The 21,171-nt window shown below is 46.8% G+C and overlaps 1 protein-coding gene across 5 annotated transcripts in view; it reads right to left on the reverse strand.

Moving 5' to 3' along the window:
* The window catches only part of LOC120913030 (semaphorin-3F-like), a 185,424-nt gene that overhangs the window by 132,280 nt on the left and 31,973 nt on the right, over positions 1-21,171 (reverse strand). For 4 of the 5 annotated variants that reach the window (XM_040322700.1, XM_040322702.1, XM_040322699.1 and 1 more), the window contains exon 2: positions 7,771-7,882. In XM_040322700.1, coding sequence (XP_040178634.1) covers positions 7,771-7,870 — 100 coding nt within the window. In that variant the 5' untranslated portion in view covers positions 7,871-7,882. Of the gene's footprint in view, positions 1-7,770; positions 7,883-7,977; positions 8,045-21,171 lie in introns of those variants that run through there. The other variant, XM_040322701.1, reaches the window with a different exon arrangement.

Genomic DNA, 21,171 nt, shown 5'->3' on the forward strand with positions numbered 1-21,171 from the left:
AGACTGCGTCGGGTCCGCGTACGTTCGTGAATTTGCGTATCTCGCTGATTTACATATTATTTATCGTAAATCAGCGGGAACGCCCCCGGCGCCATTTTTAAATGGAAAAAAAGATCCGACAGTGTAACACAGTGTAACACTGTCAGATCTTAGCCATATCTATGCGTAACTGATTCTATGAATCAGGCGCATAGATAGGACCAGTGTAAGTCAGAGATACGATGGGGGATCTGTAGATACACCGTCGTATCTCTTTGTGAATCTGGCCCCATGTGCGTGTAAAGGCCGGCGTCCCAATACTTTTGACACAATAGTGTATGTTAGTACCGTGAATAGTTTAGGTGCACTTTAAGGAGCCCTTGAAGTCTTCGGGGGCCAACATCGGTCATCGTCGCTTTCTTTCACACCGACATGCCATATCAGAGACTTTACTGTTGCCTGTAACCCGAGTGGTGTGTACGGCGTGTTGCTAAGTGCCGTAAAAGATGGCATGGCTGTAGAACGAGCCCTTGGCTTTCCAGCCAACAAACCGTACAAAATGGTGACAATGAAGGCGTGCTTTTTTATTGCACAAGGCTGTTTGTGAAGGGATAGGTGTTAAACAGCCTCCATTATTCCCCCGGGCCCTTAAGAAGTGTCAACATTGCACTGTGTGCCAATATATTACCCCCCCCCCCCCCCCCACCAACCAACCACCGCCACTAGACATTCTTTGAGGAGGAAACCTAAGGAGACAATTCTTCACCCTTCCGCGACCCTTTAAGGTCAGAGGTCAAATACACACAAAAAACACAAGGTAATCTTCCTTTCCCCTTGGCGACCCCACAAAGGGCCGAGGTCACCAAGCAGGACCCGCTTTATTACCGGCAATAAGAGGGATTCCGTGAAATGGGACCTCGGTGAGGCGATCGCCTGAGGGGCCTTTTCCGAGACCAAGGACCCTGGAAACGGGTCAAAAAAAGGAAAACTACAAACGACGCAGGTCTCCTCTTTCTAATCCCTTAAAAACATGTCGTAATTTTGCTCTAAGTTGACAGCCGAGGCATTTGCCCATGAGGAAAACCAAAGGGCACCTGCCCCCCCCGCCCCCCCAGCACTGGGCTTATTTAAAAGGCGGCTTTGCTTGCCCTAAGGCTGCTTTCACGTTGCAGCACGGAGCCGCGGTGACGGTATAGCCGCGCTATTTGTAGCGCGGCTATACCGTCGTGTTTACCGCGATATTCGGGCACTAGCGGTGAGGTTTTAACCCCCGCTAGCGGCCGAAAAAGGGTTAATACCGCCCGCGTTGAGGGCGGTATTACCGCGCTTTCCCATTGATTTCAATGGGAAGGCGCGGTATAGGAGCGGTGAACACACTGCTCCTATACCGCGGTAAAGATGCGGCTAGCAGGACTTTTGGAGCGCTCCTGCTAGCGCACCGCTTCAGTGTGAAAGCCTTCGGGCTTTCACATTGAACACTACGGGGCATGATTTTTCATGCGGTATAGCAGCGCTATTTTTAGCGCTGTACCGCATGAAAAACGCCCCAATGTGAAAGGGGCCTAAGGCTAGTTTCACACATGTCCGGTGCGAATGCGAATTAACCCCCCCCCACCCCCCCAACCGTTTTCACTTCAACCCCCCCGGAGGATTTGGCTGCCCAATGACCGGGCCCATTTTTTTGCGATTCGGGCACTGCGTCGCTTTAACTGACAATTGCGCGGTCATGCGACGTGGCACCCAAAAAAAATTGACGTGCCTTTTTCCCCACAAATAGAGCTTTCTTTTGGTGGTATTTGATCACCTCTGCGTTTTTTATTTTTTTGCGCTACAAACAAAATAAAAAGCGTAAATTTTGAAAAAATAAAAGCAATATTGTTTTACCTTTTGCTATAATAAAATATCCCCCCCAAAAAAATATATATATATATATATATATATATATATATATATATATATATATATATATATATATATATATATATATATATAAAATAAAATAAAAATGTCTTTCTCAGTTTAGGTCGATACGTATTCTTCTACATATTTTTGGTAAAAAAAAAAACCAAAAAAAACGCAATAAGCGTTTATTGATTGGTTTGCGCAAAAGTTATAGGCCCGGATTCACAAAGCACTTACGCCGACGTATCTCGAGATACGCCGCGTAAGTTTAAATGTGCGCCGTCGTATCTGTGCGCCGTGCCCACAGAATAAGATACGCCTGAAAATAGGCTTCTTCCGACCGACGTAAGTTTCCTACGCCGTCGTATCGTGGGGCGCATATTTATGCTGGCCGTAAGAGGCGCTCCCATTGATTTACGATTCAAATATGCAAATGAGTGAGATACGCCGATTCACGAACGTACTTGCGCCCGGCGCATTAATATACGCGGTTTACGTAAGACGTACGTCCGGCGTATAGTTATTCCCCATCTATGAGGCGCAACCCATGCAAAGGTATGGACCAGGGAACAGCCGTCGTATTTTACGTCGTGTACGTAGTAGTACGTGAATAGGGCTGGGCGTAGGTTACGTTCACGTCGTAGGCAGTGATTCGACGTATCTTAGGGAGTATTTTCGACGGGATTCTGAGCATGCGCACTGGGATGCGTCCACGGGACAGCACATGCGCCGTTCGTTCGGCCCACCATTTGCATGGGGTCACGCTTCATTTAAATGGATCACGCCCACTTCCACCTACTTTGAATTAGGCCGGCTTACGCCTACGAATTTACGTTACGCCTGCACAACGTTGGGAGCATTTTCTTTGTGAATACTGTGCTCGCCGCTCTGTGCAGCGTCGGCGTAGCGTATATTCGATACGCTACGCCCACATAAAGATGCGCCGAGGTATGTGAATCTGGGCCATAGCGTCTACAAAATGGGGGATAGATTTGTGTAATTTTTATAAAAAAAAAAATTACTAGTAATGGCATCGATCTGCAATTTTTATCAGGACTGCGACATTGCGGCAGACACATCGGACACTTTTGATGCCATTTTGGGACCATTGTCATTTTTTACAGCGAACAGTGTTATAGAAATGCACTGTTTACTGTAAAAAAAGACACTGGCAGTGAAGGGGTTAACCACTAGGGGCGAGGAAGGGGTTGAGTGTGTCCTAGGGAGTGATTCTAACTGTGGAGGGGGCGTGGCTACGAGTGACACGTCACTGATCGCTGCTCCCGATGACAGGGAACAGACGATCAGTGACCTGTCACTAGGAAGAACGGGGAGATGTTGTTGTGTTTACACTGACATCCCCCCGTTCTTCAGCTCTGTGACACGATCGCGGGACACCGACGGACATCGAGTCCGTGGGTCCCGCGGGTACGGTCACGGAGCTCGCGACAGGGTCACAGAGCTCGCTACTACATGGCGGTAAATGAAAGCGGGCGTACCAGTACGCCTATCTGCCTGTCCCTGCCATTCTGTCGAAGTATAAGTGCGTGCGGCGGTCCTTAAGTGGTTAAAGGCGGTGCTTGCCCTGAGGCTAGCTTCATACATGTCCGGTGCGAATCCCCCCCCCCCCCCCCCCCACCGTTTTCACCGGGAATTTCCTAAGCAGCTGCGATTTTGATGTGGTTCAGATGCGAAGCCAGCGGTCTCCGGCGTCTTTAACATTAGCTGGTTGTTAAGGAGTGGGCCGGAAAGCCCCCGTCCTTAACAATGGATGATTCACCAGCTGTCAGATGAATGTAAAAAAAAAAAAAAAGACAAATAAAAAAAATTGTGAAAATAAATAAATAAATAATGTGCCCCAGCCTCCCCCCCCGCCCTTGCAGGTCTTTGGATTTTATGGTGAAACCCAAAGCTAAAATCTTAAAAAAAATACCCTGGTATGGATATGGAAGTCTGGTATCGATTTTGAGGGGACCCCCATGCCAAAAAAATGGCGTGGCCCCCAAAGCCCATACCAGCCCCCGAGTGCCCTCCTCCTAAGCCATGCCAGGCCACATGCCCTCCACTTGAGGGGTGGGAGGTGCTTTGGGGCAGGGGGGTTCTGCCATCCCCATGTTGAGGGCATGTGGCCTGGTATGGTTCAGGAGGGGGGGCCCTCACTCACCCCCTCCCCCTATTTTCTGGCCTGCCAGGTTGCATACTCAAATAAGGGTCTGGCGTGGATTTTTTGGGGGGGGGGGGCACGCAACACTTTTTTTTGGCAGGCCCCGAGTGCCCCCCACCTAAGCCATACCAGACCACATGCCCTCAACTTGGGGGGATGCTTTGGGGCAGGGGGGCTAAACTGCCATGCCCCATGTTAAGGGCATGTGGCCTGGTATGGTTCAGAAGGGGGGGGGGGCCCTCAGTCATCACCCCCTTTGCTGGCCTGCCAGGATGCATGCTCGGATAAGGATCCGGCATGGATTTTTTTGGGGGGGGCACACAGCACTTTTTTTCTTTTGGCATGGGAGTTTCCCTCAAAATCCTTAACCAGACCGTTATCCAAAGATGCAGCTTGGCAGACCAGCAAAGGGCCTCAACATGGGGGGGGAGGGTGCTTTAGAGCAGGGGGGGTTCTGCCATGTCCCATGTTGATGACATGTGTCCTGTTATAGTTCAGGAGAGGGGGGCCTCGCTCACCCCCCCTTTTCTGGCCTGCCAGGCTGTATGCTCGGATAAGGGTCTGTCGTGGATTTGGGGGGGGGGGGCCACACGCCATTTTTTTTTCTTCTGGCATGGGAGTTTCCCTCAAAATCTTTACCAGACCCTTATCCAAAGATAAGGCAGACCAGGAAAGGCCCTCAACATGGGGGGTGCCTTAGAGCAGGGGGGGTTCTGTCTTGCCTCATGTTGAGGGCATGTGGCCTGTTATGGCTCAGAGGGGGGGGGGGGGTGGTGTTTGCCCCCCGCCCTTTCCTGCATGCTCAGATAAGGGTCTGGTATGGATTTGGGGAGGGGGGGTGCCTTAGAGCAGGGGGGGCTCTGTCATGCCTCATGACAGAGCCCCCCCTGAGCCCACTCTGAGCCTGTTATGGCTCAGAGGGGGGGGTAGTTGTTTGCCCCCCCCCTTTCCTGCATGCTCAGATAAGGGTCTGGTATGGATTTGGGGGGGGGGTGCCTTAGAGCAGGGGGGGGGGCTCTGTCATGTCTCATGTTGAGGGCATGTGGCCTGTTATGGCTCAGAGGAGGGGGGGTAGTTGTTTGCCCCCCCTTTCCTGCATGCTCAGATAAGGGCCTGGTATGGATTTGGGGGGAGGGGGGTGCCCACCGCGTTTTTCTTTTAATTTTGGTGCAGGGTTCCCTTAAAAATCTGTACCAGACCGGAGAGAACCTGGTATGGACTGTAAAGTGTTGGAGGACCCCCCCACACAGTTTTTTCACTATTTTTTTTATTGCCGCCAATGTTTTTTTTTTTTTTTTTTACGTTCAGCTGTCAGTGGGGACCCCCACGCTGTTTTTTTTTTGGGGGGGGGGATCAAATTCGTGTTCGAAACTGATCCGATATGTGAATTCCAGGTGATTGCCTTATATAGGGACGCATCGGAACCCCACCACAGTGCACGAGCGCACAGGACGCCACAGTGAATTCGCACTTCCGCTGAACCGGCTCCATAGAAACCCGATTTAATTCTCATGGGGATCGGACGCGGTTCAAAAAAGCATCCAATTCGCATATATACGTGAACGGACCCTAAAAAAAGTACTGTTCCCGTAATACAGAATACTCAATGAGTGCAATAAACTTCCAACGTGTAATACTTTCCATGCAATGCAAGAAGAAGAATCACATCATAAAACGGAACAAAATGAAGAAATATATAAAGTGCAATCCAATATAAAAGTACTACAACTCCTACAATGAACAGCTCCGACGCGTCTTCACCCGTGTTGTCCCCCTCAGGACCGAACTCACCACCAAGGTAGGTCAGAAATCCCTCGTGTCCCCCCAACCCCTGGACTTGCTCCGACGGAAGCCTCGGTTATATCGCATACAGAAAGGGAGGCACCATCATGGCACCAGGAGGAGCCGGGATACAAATATAATAAATAAAATGTAAAACTCAGAGGAACAAAAAGAGAACTTGAAATAAGATGGACATTTTGAAGATATAAAGATGCAATTAAATAGAGAGTTTGCTTTTATTATAGAGCAGTGGACGCCAAACTGCGGGTCGGTTAGCTGGACATGGCCTCTGGCTTTCCTTTATCTGGCATTTGGGGCATAATTACACCGGCTGACACCAATGATGGGACACTATTCCTCCCACTGACACCAATGATGGGACACTATTCCTCCCACTGATACCAATGATGGGACACTATTCCTCCCACTGATACCAATGATGGGACACTATTCCTCCCACTGATACCAATGATGGGACACTATTCCTCCCACTGATACCAATGATGGGACACTATTCCCCCCACTGACACCAATGATGGGACACTATTCCTCCCACTAATACCAATGATGGGACACTATTCCTCCCACGGATACCAATGATGGGACACTATTCCTCCCACTGACACCAATGATGGGGCACTATTACACCAGCTGACACCAATGATGGGACACTATTCCTCCCACTGATACCAATGATGGGACACTATTCCCCCCACTGACACCAATGATGGGACACTATTCCTCCCACTAATACCAATGATGGGACACTATTCCTCCCACGGATACCAATGATGGGACACTATTCCTCCCACTGACACCAATGATGGGGCACTATTACACCAGCTGACACCAATGATGGGACACTATTCCTCCCACTGATACCAATGATGGGGCACTTTTCCTCCCACTGATACCAATGATGGGACACAATTCCTCCCACTGACACCAATGATGGGACACTATTTCTCCCACTGACACCAATGATGGGACACTATTCCTCCCCACTGATACCAATGATGGGACACTATTCCTCCCACTGACACCAATGATGGGACACTATTCCTCCCACTGATACCAATGATGGGACACTATTCTTCCCACTGATACCAATGATGGGACACTATTCCTCCCACTGATACCAATGATGGGACACTATTCTTCCCACTGACACCAATGATGGGACACTATTCTTCCCACTGATACCGATGATGGGACACTATTCCTCCCACTGACACCAATGATGGGACACTATTCCTCCCACTGACACCAATGATGGGACACTATTCCTCCCACTGACACCAATGATGGGACACTATTCCTCCCGCTGACACCAATGATGGGACACTATTCCTCCCGCTGACACCAATGATGGGACACTATTCCTCCCACTGACACCAATGATGGGACACTATTCCTCCCACTGATACCAATGATGGGACACTATTCCTCCCACTGACACCAATGATGGGACACTATTCCTCCCACTGATACCAATGATGGGGCACTATTCCTCCCACTGACACCAATGATGGGACACTATTCCTCCCACTGATACCAATGATGGGACATTATTCCTTCCACTGATACCAATGATGGGACACTATTCCTCCCACTGATACCAATGATGGGACACTATTCCTCCCACTGATACCAATGATGAGACACTATTCCCCCCACTGACACCAATGATGGGACACTATTCCTCCCATTGACACCATCGATGGGGCACCACTGATGCCAGGGCATTTTCTGCTACCACTGGTCCACAATCCGCCCCCCACTAAAATGGCCTTCGAAAATGTGGAGACCCCCGGATTTCATACCACATTAAAAAAATTGGCAAACTGGAAAAATAAAAACCTTCAAAAACGAGCAAAACTGGCACAAATTGCAAGGATATAAAAATTAGAGAACTTGGAGAATAAAAACCAACAACGACTTACCTTTGTACGTTAGGTAGACACGGGCAGGCCGGGACGTCCATGATCTCACGGGGAAATGAAGAAGCAGCAAGAGTAGAGCGGGCAGTGCCAGTATCTGCATGGTATCGCTACCCTAGACACAGAGAAAAGACGACAACGATCAAACATTGGCATTCCCACGGTAACCTCATTACCCGCTCACAATGAAAGCGCACATCCCCCCCATACCCAGAGACACGACTACGGGGCGACACACACAGTTCAGCTTTCACAGCAGAGATCTGTACAGAAAAGAGACTGGCCGCCGCCGCTGAATCAAAGCAATAAAAAAAAAATAAAGTTTTATAGGGGAGAGTTTATGAAACAAATTTGTCTTCCGCTCATAGAAAGGTCTTTTATCTAATCAGTTGTGTCAACGTCGGGACGGGGCAGGAAATTTCCCGCATCCCTTTTCTCGGTAAAAAGGAAAATGATGCGGCTATTAGTCAAAGCGATAAAAAAAGCATCACAAAAAAAAAAACAGACAATGAAAAAGGAAATCTTCCCATTTACGTTTGTGTAACAGCCCAGAACTAAAAAAAAAAATATAAAATTAGCCGTAGGCAGCGAGGCTTCACACCTCTGGGCCCCTTTACATTACACAGCACCCTGCACCTCTGGACCCCTTTACATTACACAGCACCCTGCACCTCTGGACCCCTTTACATTACACAGCACCCTGCACCTCTGGGCCCCTTTACATTACACAGCACCCTGCACCTCTGGGCCCCTTTACATTACACAGCACCCTGCACCTCTGGATCCCTTTACATTACACAGCACCCTGCACCTCTGGGCCCCTTTACATTACACAGCACCCTGCACCTCTGGGCCCCTTTACATTACATAACACTGCACCTCTGGACCCCTTTACATTACACAGCACCCTGCACCTCTGGATCCCTTTACATTACACAGCACCCTGCACCTCTGGGCCCCTTTACATTACACAGCACCCTGCACCTCTGGGCCCCTTTACATTACATAACACTGCACCTCTGGACCCCTTTACATTACACAGCACCCTGCACCTCTGGGCCCCTTTACATTACACAGCACCCTGCACCTCTGGGCCCCTTTACATTACACAGCACCCTGCACCTCTGGACCCCTTTACATTACACAGCACCCTGCATTACTGGCCCCCTTTACATTACACAGCCCCCTGCACCTCTGGGCCCCTTTACATTACACAGCCCCCTGCACCTCTGGACCCCTTTACATTACATAACACTGCACCTCTGGACCCCTTTACATTACACAGCACCCTGCACCTCTGGGCCCCTTTACATTACACAGCACCCTGCATCACTGGGCCCTTTTACATTACACAGCACCCTGCACCTCTGGACCCCTTTACATTACACAGCACCCTGCACCTCTTTACATTACACAGCACCCTGCACCTCTGAGCCCCTTTACATTACACAGCACCCTGCACCCCTTTACATTACACAGCACCCTGCACCTCTAGACCCCTTTACATTACACAGACAGAATTCTCACCGCTCCAGGTGAGCCTCGTGATGATCAGGGGTTGTTGAACCACCAGGGTGCTGGCAATGCGGTAATAGCAAAAAAACAAAAGAACAAAAGCTGGACAGCCGCACTCCAAAATTTTCTTTAAAAGAGATGTCTTTATTTTCAACTGTGCATACAGTCACTGCAAGCACCTTTACATTACACAGCACCCTGCACCTCTGGACCCTTTTACATTACACAGCACCTTTGGACCCCTTTACATTACACAGCACCCCAAAATTTGTTCTGGAACCCCTGCATGTTACACTGGGGGGAAATGTGAAATGCCGGGCATGTGCCCTATGGCCAGTCCGGGCAAGCCTACTGCTTCTAAGCACATACCATTAAGGTTTATATCCATTTCTGCTTCAATAACTAGGTTTTATATATATATATATATATAGTATACACACACACACAAATATACACACACATATATAAATACACAAAATGTGTATAATGTATATATATATATATATATATATATATATATATATATATATATATATATATATATATAGTTAGTAAGCCGTGTTTATTGCTATACAGGAAAGTGCAAGTGCTCATCTTCCTGTCGACACCAAATCCTCCCCTATGTCAAGCGTGCCAAGACGGCAGCCATGGTTCCTCCGTTGAACAGTAATTAAGGTTACCTAAAATAATTGTCACGCTGGATATTTTTGTGCGTCTCTAAAAAGGGGAAAAAAGTTCCAAAATTGGAAGCCGGGAATTATTCTATAAAAAAAAAAAAAAGGATGAAAAGAAAAAAAAAGGAAAAAAATTCCTTCAGAACGACAATGTTCAGGAAGTGGCGCAGGCATTGCATTTCAGGGTCAGATTGGGATGCAAATGTACTTTGTGTAAAAAGACAATTGTACCTTCGGCCCGAGGCTTTCATGGGATTTGGGTGTAAGGAAAGGAGCGTGAGAATATAGAGCAGGATAAAGGAAGTTCATTATAACAGGCTGGCCTTCAGAAGGAAGCACGGGGCCGTGAACGTATATTTTTAGTAGCAGTGTGGTTACTTATTACTTTTTTTTTTTTTTTTTTTTTTTAAGGGATGTCAGGCTTTCCTATCCTGACATAATTGTCGGTGGACTGACGTGTGGAAGCCGATTGCCGGGATTGCAACACCGACTCATTTATAGTTCAGACCAATTCAGAGTCGGATTTTTAGAGTCGGTGCCAAAGTTCATTTTTGGACTTCCTTTAAAAATAACGCCTTCTCGAAAAAATGATCTGTTTGCTGTGGAGATGGTCATTTCAAGTCAATGTTGTCTCACTGTTCCAATGACCTTGATTATGGGGGGAAGGAACAGAAAAAATAAGAAAAAAAGAACAAAATAGAAGGAAAGAGAACAAGAAGAAAAAAGATTAAAAAAAAAAAGTAAAAAGGACAAGGAGAGAGAAGAAGGAAAAAAAAAGGTAAAAGAAAAATATCAGAAATGAAAAGAAAAGAACAAAAAAGAAGGAAAGAGAACAAGAAGAAAAGATAAGAAAAGAAAAAGAAAAAAAAGACAAAGAGAGAAGAAGAAGAAAAAAAAGATCAGAAATTATAAATAAAAAAATACAAAAGTAAAGGATAAAGAAAAGAAATGAAAAGGAAAGAAAAAGGAAAAAGGAAAGAAAAAAGACAAGGAGAGAGAAGAAGAAAAAAAAAGATAAAAGAAAAAGATCAGAAATGAAAAAAAAAAAGAAAAGAACAAAAAAGAAGGAAAGAGAACAAGAAGAAAAGATAAGAAAAGAAAAAGAAAAAAAAGACAAAGAGAGAAGAAGAAGAAAAAAAAAGATCAGAAATTATAAATAGAAAAATACAAAAGTAAAAGGATAAAGAAAAGAAATGAAAAGGAAAGAAAAAGGAAAAAGAAAAGAAAAAGGAAAAAAAAAAAAAAAGAAATATATAAAAATAACATAAAGTTACTTTAGAGGCAGATTTATGCATTTTTGGCCCCACAGACTTCAATAGAAATGCCTGAAAAGGCTTGAACCATTTTTATTTGTTTGCCATACTTCAGCCTATAAGAACTGGCCTCCTCCCCTTGGTGCTTTGCATTGGCTAAAACAAAAACGCCCGAGGCTTGCATGCACATGGAAAACGCTTAAAATACACTAAACACTTATAAAACGCTCACAAAAATGCTCAAGTAAAAACGCTTGAAAATCGCTCTGCTCAGGTGTGAATGCAGCCGACTACATCTAGATGGCTCCACTCAACACTGAAAGACATTTAGGAGCAGATAAAGGAGAACTTCATCACTCGGGCAGCAAGTCTCCTGATGATGTGCCACCAGATCCCATTTCTCAAGCCGCTGCACACCGGGTCTTGTGCCACCACCTTCCTTTCTGATGTTATCGAGCACTTTCTGTCTCTTCCTGGCTCAGTCAGCTGACCCCCTGTTGATGTACCACCAGATCCACCCTCCTTCACATCCATCTGCCACTGCGTCTCATGCCACCATCTTCCTTTCTGATGTCATCAGGAGCTGGCTGTCTCTTCCTGGCCCCTGATGACGTGCAGCCAGGTCCATCTGCTGTTCACTGCGTCTCATGCCACCATCTTTCTTTCTGATGTCATCAGGAGCTGGCTGTCTCTTCCTGGCCCCTGATGACATGCAGCCAGGTTCATCTGCTGTTCACTGGGTCTCACGCTGCCATCTTCCTTTCTGATGTAATCCAAAGTCAGCTGTCTCTTCTTGACTCAGGCAGCTGGCCCCCTGATGATGTATCTCAGAAGACTTCATAGCACCCCAGGCCTTGCACTGCCATCTTCCTTTCTGACATCATCAAGAGCTGGCTGTCTTTTCCTAGTTCAGGCAGCCGGCCCCCTGATGACGTGCCTCCAGGTCCGCCCTGTTTAAGCCGCTGTGTTAAAGCCGATACCCCTTAGAATATGTCATATACTGTATGTATCTCAGAAGGCTTCATAGCCCACCAGGCCATGCACTGCCATCTTCCTTTCTGACATCATCAAGAGCTGGCTGGCTCTTCCTAGTTCAGGCAGCCAGCCCCCTGATGATGAGCAACCAGGTCTACCGGCCACTTCAGTGCTTCACACCAAGTCCCACGCTGCTGTCCTTTCAGACATCATTGTGAGCCAGCTGTTTCTTCTGGGTTCTTGTAGCTGGCACCACTGATGAAGCGCCACTACATGTACCCTCCTCCAGGTCCATCTACTGCTCTGATGCTGCAAACTGGATGCCATGCTTACCAGCTTTCTTTTTGATGTCAAGAGTCGGCTGTCTCTTCCCGGCTCAGGCAGCCAGGACCCCGATGATGCACCACCAGGTCCACCTGCCACTCTAGTTCTTCACACCAAGTCCCACGCTGCTGTCTTCCTTTCTGACATCATTGTGAGCCAGCTGTTTCTTCAGGGTTCTTGTAGCCAGCCCGCTGATGAAGTGCCACCACATTCACCCTCCTTCAGGTCCATCTACTGCTCCGATATTGCACCATCTTCCTATATGATGTCATCAAGAGCCGGCTACCTCTTCCTGGTTCAGGCAGCCAGACCCCTGATAACAAACAACCGGGTCCTCCCACTACTCCATTACCTCACACCAAGTCCCATGCTGCCATCTTCTATTCTGATGTCACAGCTGTCTCTTCTGGGTTCCTGCAGCCAACCCACTGATGACGTGCCACCAGGTGAAAGCTCCTCCGGGTTCATCTACAGTTCCGACGCTGCACACCAGGTCCCAGGCTGCCATCTTCCTTTCTGGTGTCGTTGGGGGGTGGCTGTCTTTTCCTACATCAGGCAGCCAGACCCCTGATAATGCACCACCAGGTCCACCCGGCACTCCAGTAATTCACACCACATCCCGTGCTGCGATCTTCCTTTCTGATGTCATTGCGAGCCAGCTGTGTCTTCTGGGTCCTTGCAGCCAGCTCACTGATGACATGCCACCAAGTGCAAGCTCCTCCAGGTTCATTTACCGCTTTGGCCCTGCCAACCAGGTCCCATGTGGACATCTTCCTTTCTGATGTCGTCGTGAGCCAGCTATATCTTCTGGGTCCTTGCAGCCAGCCCACTGATGACATGCCACCAGGTGCAAGCTCCTCAGGGTCCATCTACAACTCAGACGCTGCCAACCAGATCCCATGTGGACATCTTCCTTTCTGATGTTGTCGTGAGCCAGCTGTGTCTTCTGGGTCCTTGCAGCTAGCCCACTGATGACATGCCACCAGGTGCAAGCTCCTCCAGGTCCATCTACAGCTCCGATGCTGCCAACCAGGTCCTATGTGGACATCTTCCTTTCTGATGTCGTTGTAAGCCAGCTGTGTCTTCTGGGTCCTTGCAGCCAGCCCACTGATGACATGCCACCAGGTGCAAGCTCCTCTAGGTTCATCTACCGCTTTGGCGCTGCCAACCAGGTCCCATGCTGACATCTTCCTTTCTGATGTCGTTGTGAGCCAGCTGTGTCTTCTGAGTCCTTGCAGCCAGCCCACTGATGACATGCCACCAGGTGCAAGTTCCTCTAGGTTCATCTAGCACTTTGGCGCTGCCAACCAGGTCCCATGCTGACATCTTCCTTTCTGATGTCGTTGGGAGCTGGCTGTCTCTTCCTTGATCAGGCAGCAGACCCCCCCCCCCCCCCCCCGATGAAGCACCACAAGGTCCAGCCTCCTCTGGGTCACTGGGTTGAGGCGGATGCCTCCTGGGATATGTGACATCCTAGGAGGCTTCAGAAGTGGATTGCAGGGAGGGAGAGGACTGTAGGGATAAAAAGTGTCTTTACTGAGTGAAGGTCCGCTTCAAGTTGGGTGGAAATATGGCACCACTGCGGTTGTTACAATTATAGAAGTATACAGAAGAACTTATATTAACAAAGATGTTTCACCTTTAATTTTTTTAAAAGATGGTTGCTTCCGTTTCTTTTCTTTTTTGCTCAAAAAACGGTAGCAAAACTTGGAAGTTGTTTACACGGACCTGCAGAAAATACTGAACCTAGGCACAAAAGCCATGCACTGGTGTTTTGTCTATGTACGTGCCGCATTGTAGGAAGCCCCATCAGTGCCAAACCTCATTTGTCAAAAAAAAAAGAAGAGTGACAAAAGGAGGCATTTTCCCCCTCTTCCCTCTTCTCGCCAACCCTTCTGCATTCCACCAATCAGATTTGACTTTTTAAACAGTTTCGGGGCAGATGATTTTTTTTGATTGGCTGCCAAGAATGACTGCGCTTTAAAACATTGCTCTTTGCCTTACAAAACACGTGGCATTCCGCCGCTCCAATATTTAATCCACAATAAGCTTTTTTTTTTCTTATTTAAAGAAACAGAGCATCGTACGAAGGAGCTTCACACAAAATCGTAACACCAAAACGCCAGCCTGAGGAAACAAATAATGCTTGTAGCACCTAGATTGTCAAAACATACAGGCTTCAGACGATTGCCCATTGTACTTTGCTGATAAGCCAAGACAATCTACAGCCATGTTTGTACAATTTACTACAATTGATTAGCAGTTGTATGTGGAGTGAAGGAAAGGTCACTGGATGGTCCAGATTGTTTGCAGGCAAATAACCAGGAAAGCTGGCAATCACGAAAAAAAGCTAAAATAACCATAAAAGCTGGCAATCACGAAAAAAGCTAAAATAACCATAAAAGCTGGCAATCACGAAAAAAGCTAAAATAACCAGGAAAGCTGGCAATCACGGAAAAAGTGGAAATAACCATAAAAGCTGGCAATCACGAAAAAAAAGCTAAAATAACCATAAAAGCTGGCAATCACGAAAAAAGTGGAAATAACCAGGAAAGCTGGCAATCACGGAAAAAGTGGAAATAACCATAAAAGCTGGCAATCACGAAAAAAAAGCTAAAATAACCATAAAAGCTGGCAATCACGAAAAAAGTGGAAATAACCAGGAAAGCTGGCAATCACAAAAAAAGTGGAAATAACCAGGAAAGCTGGCAATCATGAAAAAGGTGGAAATAACCAGGAAATCTGGCAATCACGGAAAAAGTGGAAATAACCATAAAAGCTGGCAATCACGAAAAAAGCTAAAATAACCACAACTTACAAAGCCATCCACAACTCTGCCCCAAGCTACATCACCGATCTTGTCTCCAAACATCTCCCAGACCGTCCTCTCCGGCTCTTCTCAAGACCTCCTACTGTCATAGCTCTCACGTCTCCTCCTCCCATGCTCGACGTCTCCAGGATTTCTCCAGAGCCTCTCCCATCCTCTGGAACTCGCTATCTCAACCTGTCCCCGGCTATCCACCTACTCTTGCTTCCTTCAGGCGATCCCTGAAAACTCATCTCTTCAGGGAAGCCTATCACGTCTCAAACTAATCTTCTACCACTTCCATCAGCTCATTCCCCCCACAGTTACAACCTTTTGTAAAGACAGGAAAGCTGGGCCAGCAAATTAAATTCAAAAATACCAACCACAACCTACAAAGCCATCCACAACTCTGCCCCGAGCTACATCACCGATCTTGTCTCCAAACATCTCCCAAACCGTCCTCTCCAGCTTTTCTCAAGACCTCCTACTGTCAAAGCTCTCTCGTCTCCTCCTCCCAATGCTCGTCTCTAGGATTTCTCCAGAGCCTCTTCCATCCTCTGGAACTCGCTACCTCAACCTGTCCGGCTATCCCTTACTCTTGGCTTCCTTCAGGCGATCCCTGAAAACTCATCTCTTCAGGGAAGTCTATGACTTCTCAAACTAATCTTCTACCACTTCCATCAGCTCATTCCCAAATCGCGTTCAGGAGTCGTTTTTCTGACCATAAAAAATGCCAAACGCTGATAAACGTCGATAAACGCTCAAAACTGTGGTTTACCAAAAACGCTAAAAAACACTAATAAACGCTATTGCAAAAACTTTAAAAAAAACTTTGAAAGTTTCACTGCAAAGCTGCTGCTGTTTTTAAAACATTATTTTAGCGTCCAGTGTGCATGGAGCAAGCGGATAAAACCATAAAAGCTGGCAAACATGCAAAAAGCTGAAATAACCATAAAAGCTGGCAAACATGGAAAAAAATTAAATAACCAGGAAAACTGGCAATCATGAAAAAAAAAAAAAGAGCGTAAATAACCAGGAAAGCTGAAATAACCAGAAAAAGGTGGCAACCGTGGCCAATTTAAATAAATCACCAGTGACGGGCATTTGTAAACCTTTAAAGCAGGGGGGGGGGGGGTCTCAAACTGGTGGCCCTCCAGCTGTTGCAGAACTACAAGTCCCATAATTTCTCTGCCTGTGAGAGTCATGCTTGTGATGCCGTGTACGCACGATCGTTTTTTTTCCTTCGGTGTAAAAAAATAGAACGTTTTAAATTTTTCAGATGGAAAAAAAAAAACATTAGAAAATTCAGATCGTCTGTGTGGAACTCCATCGGAAAAAAAACCCCCACGCATGCTCAGAATCAAGTCGACGCATGCTCGGAAGCATTGAACTTCATTTTTCTCGGCTCGTTGTAGCGTTTTTACGTCACCGCGTTTTGGACGGTCGGAATTTAGTCCGACCGTCCAAGTTCAAAGTCAGCTTCATGGGAATTCCGACGGAAAATTCCGTCGGATTTTATTCCATCGTAAATCCGCAAAATCGCGTAAAATTACGTCATTTCGCATTTCAGCCATTAGGGGCTCGCCCCTGGTGCCGACGCGCGTGCCTGGTGGGCGCAATCACCGCCGGGCACCCGCGATCGCTCGTTACAGAGCGAGAACCGGGAGTTGTGTATGTAAACACACAGCTCCCGGTCCTGTCAGGGGAAGAAATGACTGATCGTCCGTCAGCGATCAGTCATTTCCCTTAGTCAGTCCCAGCCCCCCTTCAGTTAGAACACACCTAGGGAACATAATTAACCCCTTCCTCGCCCCCTAGTGTTAACCCCTTCCCTGCCAGTGACATTTTTACTGTAGTCAATGCTTTTTTATAGCACTGATCGCTATAAAAATGCCAATGGTCCCAAAAATGTGCCAGTGTCCTAAGTGTCCGCCATAAGGTCGCAGTACCGATAAAAATCGATGATCGCCGCCATTACTAGTAAAAAAAAGAAAAAAATTATTAAAATGCCATAAAACTATCCCCTATTTTGTAGATGCTATAACTTTTGCGCAAACGAATCAATAAACGCTTATTGCGATTTTTTTTTTACGAAAAATATGTAGCAGAATACGTATCGGCCTAAACTGAGGAAAAAAATATTTATTTATCATAGGAAAAAGTAAAAAAATATAATTTTTTTTTTAAATTGTCGCTCTATTTTTGTTTATAGCGCAAAAAATAAAAACCTGCAGAGGTGATCAAATACCACCAAAAGAAAGCTCGATTTGTAAAAAAAAAAAAAAGGAAGCCAATTTTGTTTGGGAGCCGCGTCGCACGACCGCGCAATTGTCAGTTAAAACGACGCAGTGCCCGAATTCGCAAAAAGGGGCCCCGGTCATTGACCTGCATAATGGTCCGGGTGCTGAAGTGGTTAAAGCAATGATTGCCAATGTTTTGGTACTATGAGTAAGACCGCATACTACTCATAGGCCCGGATTCAGAAAGAAATGCCTATCTTTAGGCGGGCGTAGCGTTATCTCACATACACTACGCCGCCGTAACTTAGAGCGGCAGGTCCCGTATTCAGAAACAATTTGCGCTCTAAGTTACGGCGGCGTAGTGTATCTGACACGGCGTAAGCCCGCCTAATTCAAACTAGGCTGGTAGGGGGCGTGTTGTATGTAAAATGTTTCGTCACCCCACGTAAATGACGCTCTTTTCAAACGGCGCATGCGCGCGCATGCTCAGTATCACGTCGAATTTTCAAAGTAAATTACGCCCGCTCAATACTTAGAAGACGTGAACGTAACCTACGCCCAGCCCCATTCACGGACGACTTACGCAAACGACGTAAAATACGACGCTGTTCGCACGTTTTTCGACGTCCATACCTTAACATGACTTACCCCTGCTTTATGAGGGGTAACTTTACGCCGGTCCGACGCCTTACGTAAACAGCGTATTTTAATACGCCGGGCGCAAGTACGTTTGTGAATCGGCGTATTTTGCTAATTTGCATATTCTATGCGGAAATATACGGAAGCGCCCCTAGCGGCCAGCGTAAATATGCATATCCCAAGATACGACGGCGTAGGAGACTTACGCCGCTCGTATCTAGGCAACATTGAGGCGTATCTGATTCTATGAATCAGGCGCCGAGATGCGACGGCCCGCATTCGGAGTTACGACGGCGTATCTCGAGACACGCCGACGTAACTCCTTTCTGAATCCGGCCCATATTTAGGTAGATTCACAAAGAGTTAGGCCGGCTTATCAGTAGATAAGCCGACCTAACTCCGAATCTACGCCGCCGTATATTTAAGCGTATGCTCAAACAGAGATACGCTTAAACAAAGCTAAGATAGGACGGCTTGCGCCGTTCTATCTTAGCTTGCAATTTTTCGGATGGCCGCTAGGTGGTGCTTCCATTGCGGCCGGCGCATATTATGTAAATGAGCTTGTACGCCGATTCCCGAACGTACGCCAGCCCGCCGCAGTCGATTAACGTTGTTTCCATAAGGCCTTAGGCGGCCTAAAGTTATTCCACCTATGAGGTGGAATAACAATGTTAAAGTATGGCCGCCGTTCCCGCCGCGAGGTTCGGATTTTTTTACGTCGTTTGCGTAAGTCGTCCGCGAATCGGGAGTTACGTCGTTTACGTCCACGTCGAAATCAATAGGCCCGTACGGCGTACTTAGCCGCAATGCGCCCTGGGAAGTGTAGGCGCCCGGCGCATGCGCAGTGTAAAAAAACGTCAAAAAACGTGAGGTCAAGCCTCATTACCATGATACACGCCCCCCTCCAAGTCATTTGAATTAGGCGCCCTTACGCCCGCTCGTTTGAGGCTACGCCGCCGTAGATTAGCAGGTAAGTAGATTGAAAATCACTACTAGCCTAAGTAATTTACGGCGGTGTAGCCTAAACAGGCTAGGCTAGGCCGACCTAAAGATAATCCATTCTACCTGAATCTACCTAAGTGTTTGCAACACGCCGATGCAGAAACACGTTCGGTCTATGAAGTACAAGAACGATTGTTTGGGAGGGGGAGGGGATTACTTGATGCCCATTGTTTTAAGGATTTTAAAAGCTGAAAACTGGAAATCACTCAAGAAGCGTCGCGGGGTTAACGTCTGCCCAGATGACTAAGGGTTAAGAGTCTAATTGCGCTCTCTCTCTTTTTTTGGCAGAGGAACCATTTCAGGCTTTTCGAAAAAAGGAAGAATGCCGATCTGTCAGTTTGGCTTTTCTCAGCTTGGTGTACAAGAAGAGAGCAACCACCACCTCTCAGACCCGGGACACCTCGTACCAGGCACTAGATACCGAATGGCTTGTGTTCTTTTCCCCCCTCCAAACTTAGGGTTGGTATGGGAGGGCGAGCGGAAGAACGTGCTGGAAGGCAGAATAGAACGGGCAAGGGGGGGAAAAAAGAAAGGGATAGAGTGAAGGAGAGAGAACGTGAGAAGAGGAGGATGGAGGGACGAGGTTGAAGAGCAAAGCTTCGGGATGACTAGACAGGGTGGAGACTTGTACTTGTCAACTACAAAAGGTGAGAGAAGGACAAGTCAAGAGTATGACACGGTGATAGGGTGTGAATGGAGACACCGCCAGCGGGGAGAGAAAGAAAAGAGCAGTTGAGTAGCTTCCGTACCGCGTTCTACGAGAGAACACGCGAATACAAGCAATGCCAGCACAGCAACCGTAAACAAGGAACAAAGCACTGAATATTAGTGGATGGAAAAATTGAAAAGAAATTTACGTAGCAGGACTTTCGTATTTTAAAAAAAATGATTTACACCAACCTTTTCAACACAGAGGAAACCTTCGAAATAACTTTCCAGTCTCAGGGAACCCCCTGTATAAAAATTACTAGATTTACAACTCATTGTGTGGTGATCAGTGAGAAGAATGTTCCTTACATTGGTGATCAGTGAGAAGAATGTCCCTTACATTGGTGATCAGTGGGAAGAATGTCCCTTACATTGGTGATCAGTGGGAAGAATGTTCCTTTACATTGGTGATCAGTGAGAAGAATGTCCCTTACATTGGTGATCAGTGAGAAGAATGTCCCTTACATTGGTGATCAGTGAGAAGAATGTTCCTTACATTGGTGATCAGTGAGAAGAATGTTCCTTACATTGGTGATCAGTGGGAAGAATGTCCCTTACATTGGTGATCAGTGGGAAGAATGTCCCTTACATTGGTGATCAGTGAGAAGAATGTCCCTTACATTGGTGATCAGTGGGAAGAATGTCCCTTACATTGGTGATCAGTGGGAAGAATGTCTCTTACATTGGTGATCAGTGAGAAGAATGTCCCTTACATTGGTGATCAGTGAGAAGAATGTTCCTTACATTGGTGATCAGTGAGAAGAATGTTCCTTACATTGGTGATCAGTGGGAAGAATGTTCCTTACATTGGTGATCAGTGGGAAGAATGTTCCTTACATTGGTGATCAGTGGGAAGAATGTCCCTTACATTGGTGATCAGTGAGAAGAATGTTTCTTACATTGGTGATCAGTGAGAAGAATGTCCCTTACATTGGTGATCAGTGGGAAGAATGTTCCTTACATTGGTGATCAGTGGGAAGAATGTCCCTTACATTGGTGATCAGTGGGAAGAATGTTCCTTACATTGGTGATCAGTGAGAAGAATGTCCCTTACATTGGTGATCAGTGGGAAGAATGTCCCTTACATTGGTGATCAGTGGGAAGAATGTTCCTTACATTGGTGATCAGTGGGAAGAATGTCCCTTACATTGGTGATCAGTGAGAAGAATGTCCCTTACATTGGTGATCAGTGAGAAGAATGTTCCTTACATTGGTGATCAGTGGGAAGAATGTCCCTTACATTGGTGATCAGTGAGAAGAATGTTTCT

The sequence above is a fragment of the Rana temporaria genome, chromosome 9 (assembly GCF_905171775.1).
Source record: "Rana temporaria chromosome 9, aRanTem1.1, whole genome shotgun sequence".
Taxonomy (NCBI): Eukaryota; Metazoa; Chordata; class Amphibia; order Anura; family Ranidae; genus Rana; species Rana temporaria.